Raw genomic sequence first — 4,879 nt, 5'->3', positions numbered from 1 at the left:
AGAATTATTTTCCTGTGAATGTGCTTTACTGGAGGCATCCATGTTTGTCAAAGAACACTACTGCCACCTACTGGTTTGTGACGTCACGGTGCGGTAAGCTTAGTAGCCAACATTTGGAAGAAGAATGTTTTTTAAGATGACATGACTAAGATAATAGCGCGTTGTGACAAACACCAGATACAGCACTGGGACTTGATCAACAGCCGATACCGCACCGTGACGTCACAAACCAGTAGGTGGCAGTAGTGTTCTTTGACAAACATGGATGCCTCCAGTAAAGCACATTCACAGGAAAATTACTCTTAATTAAAAACACTTATTATTTATTGAGCAGTGTGTAATAATTTCATATTTAAAGTACTTTCAGAAGTTTCAATTCTGAATATGAGCGGACCTTTCCTTTAAATTACCTCCTATTTGGTCAGAACAGGAGGTAAATAATATGACAAAGCTATTATTAGTGTAGCATTGCTTTAACAACGTGAGTAATTCATCATGGTAGAGGTGGGTAGTAACGAGTAACATGAACTTGATTAAGAAAAAGGAAGCAGTTTTACTCAAAATATAGGTCTATATGCACAAATATGCCTTGAGTAATATTTCATTAACATTACTACTCTAAATGAGTAAAATATTAAATTGCTCATTAGTAACTTTACTTAATTAAGATCTGACTTTTTAACCAAAAGCGCTCCGCTCAGGATACTCACACCTTCATTAATGATGAAATAAGACATATTGGATTAGCACAAGTGTTGTTGTTTTTTTTTTCTTATTTTCTATCTGCTGAGCCTTTTGGAGATCAAGAAAATATACAATAACAATTATGCATTACTAATGTAAATATCAGTTCCCTTCATTAATATGTTATCTTTTGTATGCTTACTATTTTGGTCTTTACAATACCAGATTTTTATATTTTCTATTTCATTTCATGCTTATTCAAACAGCAGATCAGATGACATACCCAATATTTATTTATTCATTTTTGAAACGGTGGATGTATGTCTCTGGTATCCTGAATGTCTCCCCATAACATGTTGGGCCACCACAACCAAACTATATTTTATAGCTGACCAGCTCTGCTTTTGGGGGCGGTCCTTCTACTAGAGTGAGGAGAAAAGACGCGTTCCTATTGGTCTGCGGGATGTTAGCAACAACAGATTCATTGGTCAAAAACGAGCTACCTGAGTGAAGATAATGTGATCTGAAAAAGGCATTTCGTATAAAAGACAATTCATAGATCTCAGTCAGAAAATGCAAAATTCAAAAAATAAATTATGGAAATATAAAATCTGTAAAAAAAAAAATAAAAATTAATTAAATGAAAAACTTTGATAAAAATGTTTGAGAAATAAAGTAAATAAAAAAGGAAGATTACTATTTAAAAAAAAAACAGCATAGAAATCATGCATTTTCCTTTTCTTCCAAATTCAATAACAAAATTCACTCCATAAATGGCTACCAATATCTAAAACTGTTAACTGTGCAACTGTGCGCCTGTTTTGGTATCAGAGTAAGGACCTTTTTTTTTTCTTTTTTCTTTTGGTTGTCTGTTTGTTTGTTTTTTCCCAATTACACCAGTAAAGCGAGGTCAGTTTAAACCAAAGTGAGGACATTTTGCCGCTCCTCATTTTTGCAGATAGTTTGGTTTAGGGCAAAGTTTATTTCATTTTAGACTATGGTTTGGGTTAGGTTTACAGTCATTGTCGGGTTTGGGTATAAAAAGGGTTAAGAATTTGTAAAAAGAATAATGGACGTCAACAAATGGTCCTCACTATATATAGGAAGTGTGAGCTCTTCACCAGTAAAAAGAACTATTTCATGTCATTTTACACATTTAAAAGAAATTATTTTGTTTCTACAGCAGAAACGTCAGGGTCATCTCCCTTTTTCTTGTCTGTTTTTTATTATCCATGTTGTTATTGAGAAAAAAAACCCAAACATTTTAAAATGTGATTTTTTTCATAGAACATGTCATGGCCGCAGGAAGATGTGGTACTGGGGATGCTGCTGCACCCCCTAGTGGCAAGAGGGAGATTTAGAGAAGAATGTATTAAAAATACTTTGCACAATTTATACTTTTCTTACGAATATTTTGGGAAATGATTTTGACTTTTTTTTATTTTACGTTTGCGTGTATTCGGATCCAGAAGCTCCCCATTGTGGGACAGTAAAGGGATTTTCTATTTCCAATTTAATTATTTTGAGTAGTTCATGGATGTCACGTTGTCATGGCAACGTCACGCAAGCAGAGTGTGGTGTCACGATAGCAGACTAGTAAATTCACATAGTCTAACAACAGAAACAAGGAGGATATATGGCACAGAAATGCATTTGTGTTTTCTGTGTAATGGAGAACTGTTCAATAATGTTTAGATAGAATAATAATATTAATATTTCCTTGCGGTTTGCATAAAAGTATATTTTAGAGCTAATAGAGTCACGTGTAATATAAACACAGTGACTCAGGCTAGAGATAGAATGAAGCAGAATGATGAAAAAGGGGTCCTTATGTCCTCCAGCAGTCTAATCCTATAGCAGCATAACTATAGAGATAGCTCAGGATAACCTGAGCCACTCTAACTATAAGCTTTATCAAAGAGGAAAGTTCTAAGGCTAGCTTTAAAAGTAGACAGGGTGTCTGCCTCATGGACTAAAACTAGTTGTCATTTTAAAAAAATGTCATTTAACAAGGGGGAAAAAAGCTAAAAAATTCAGTTCTATAAGGATTTATTAACTCCCCTGATCTTTATCTTGGAATAATTTTGGCCTACTTTTATTAACAGAGTTGCCTTAAATTAAGTTCTTGGTTTCACATTTTAGGAAAAGTTACCCAGGTCTATAATCAGAAAGGCCGTAATAAGATGATCAAACTGCTGCCACCATTTTTTCACACTTATTTTCTCTCTGAATGGCAGTGTTCAGCGCCGGGCTTAGACAAGGATGTTAAGTCAGCCTTGCCTTAAAAGTAGACAGGGTGTTTGCCTCACGGACTAAAACTGGTAGTTGGTTCCACAGGAGAGGAGCCTGATAACTAAAAGATCTGCCTCCCATTCTACTTTTAGAAATTCTAGGAACCACTAGTAAACCTGCAGATTGAGAGCGAAGTGCTCTGTTAGGAACATAAGGAACAATCAGATCTCTGATATCAGATGGAGCTTGGCCATTTAAGGCTTTATATGTGAGAAGGAGGATTTTAAATTCTATTCTGGATTTAACAGGAAGCCAATTAAGAGAAGCCAGGATAGGAGAGATATGATCTCTCTTTTTCATTTTCATCATAAAATTACATCACCATTATATTGTTGATTAGTGTTTCTTCTGTGCACGTGCAGCTCGATGAGGTTTGGTTATGCACTTCAAACAGGAGAGTTTCAGGAGGACGGGCCGTGCAGATTTCCACCTGGGACCAATTAGAAGCTGTCATGGTGGATTCCCAGCTGGAAGACCGTAGCATGAATGAGCTCGAATGAGTTTCTAATCCTCATCTATTCACTGACTCTATATTCTTCCAGGATTTGTCAACAGTCACTCCAGTGACTCTACACGTGGATCCTCATGGATTCTACCTCTTCTGGACTGACCAAAACAAGGTTAAGCCCACTCACTAACACCTCAACCCATTTTACCTGTAAATTATGCTGATATCATCACAATAAGCTCATCACTACCAAAACGATCAAACCACATTTAAACACTTTAGTATTGTATTCAGTACCAAGTACTCAGATGTGCAGCTTTTCAAATAATCTAATGCAACCTGGGCTTAGATCTGAGGAAATATTATAAACTGTTTTATTGCACATCTAGAATTGAGCATTAAACTATCTTGAAGGATGTCTGTGATAGAAATCAGCACAGACTTTGAAAAGTGAGAAAAGCAAACAACATCCTGAAGGTAATTCTTTAAAAGATTGTCTGCTTAACAAAGGCTGCCCCACTGCATATTTATGTTAAAGGAATTTCAATTTTTTTTTAAATGAAAAACAACAAAAAATGAACTGAACTAAGCTGTATTGAATTTGCTGAAGGGGAAACAGTTCAGGGCTTAACACGACCATCGCCTCGAAATCAGCTGATGGATGAAAACCCATTCAGACAGCTGACTCTTAATGATGCTGGGTTGGAGTCATTATGGCTAATAGGGAAGCCTTTCTTATATTATTGACATGCTGTTAGCTGCTTGCTAATGTAATCAAGCTGCACAAGAGAAATAAGGCCCACGTCCAAACCAAGACAGGTTACAATCTGTTGGTTAGTTTTAGCAGTATATATTAAACAACAGATCTTCAGATCTTGTGGAATCAAAGATAAATTGCAAAATTTATTTATATATATACAAATATGACACACTGTTCAATGAAAATGTTCCAACTTATCTTCGATTCCAGAAGATCTGAAGGTAACATGGAAAGTGAATAGATATCTGAAAATGGCACGGTACATTTACAAAGTTTTGTTCACTGGTTTGATATAAATGTATCTACTCCTCTCCATCTCTGCGTCATCAGGACACAGAATTGCTGGACCTGACCTTTGTGAAGGATGTCAGAACTGGCAGGAGCACCAAACCTCCCAAGGTACTTTTTCTTCCATCCATCTGAGCTCAACTGATTCACTCTGTCCTAAACAGTATGTCCAAACCTCATGTGTTTAGTGAGTTTTTACAGTATGTTTTTTTATCATACGTGATGTTAAATTTACATGAACTCTTGAGAGTGGCAGAGTGGAGAGATCCTTTAATGTATGATACCTACGCCCTTAGAAACCCAGCTGAGATAAAGCGTGATGGATGGATGGATGGATGGATGGATGGATGGATGGATGGATGGATGGATGGATGGATGGATGGATGGATGGATGGATGGATAATGGA

General features: G+C 36.2%; 1 protein-coding gene across 1 annotated transcript in view; it reads left to right on the top strand.

Moving 5' to 3' along the window:
* LOC107098647 (1-phosphatidylinositol 4,5-bisphosphate phosphodiesterase beta-1-like) overlaps nucleotides 1–4,879 on the top strand; it is a 72,973-nt gene that overhangs the window by 3,185 nt on the left and 64,909 nt on the right. Inside the window, exons 2-3 of the mRNA XM_015396422.1 lie at nucleotides 3,519–3,596; nucleotides 4,515–4,583. Coding sequence (XP_015251908.1) covers nucleotides 3,519–3,596; nucleotides 4,515–4,583 — 147 coding nt within the window. The remainder of the gene's footprint in view (nucleotides 1–3,518; nucleotides 3,597–4,514; nucleotides 4,584–4,879) is intronic.

Source organism: Cyprinodon variegatus, unplaced genomic scaffold, assembly GCF_000732505.1.
Source record: "Cyprinodon variegatus isolate N-32 unplaced genomic scaffold, C_variegatus-1.0 Scaffold27, whole genome shotgun sequence".
NCBI classification, from domain to species: Eukaryota; Metazoa; Chordata; class Actinopteri; order Cyprinodontiformes; family Cyprinodontidae; genus Cyprinodon; species Cyprinodon variegatus.
The sequence above is the reverse complement of the archived record's forward strand: the minus strand, read 5'-3'. Positions and strand labels throughout refer to the sequence as shown.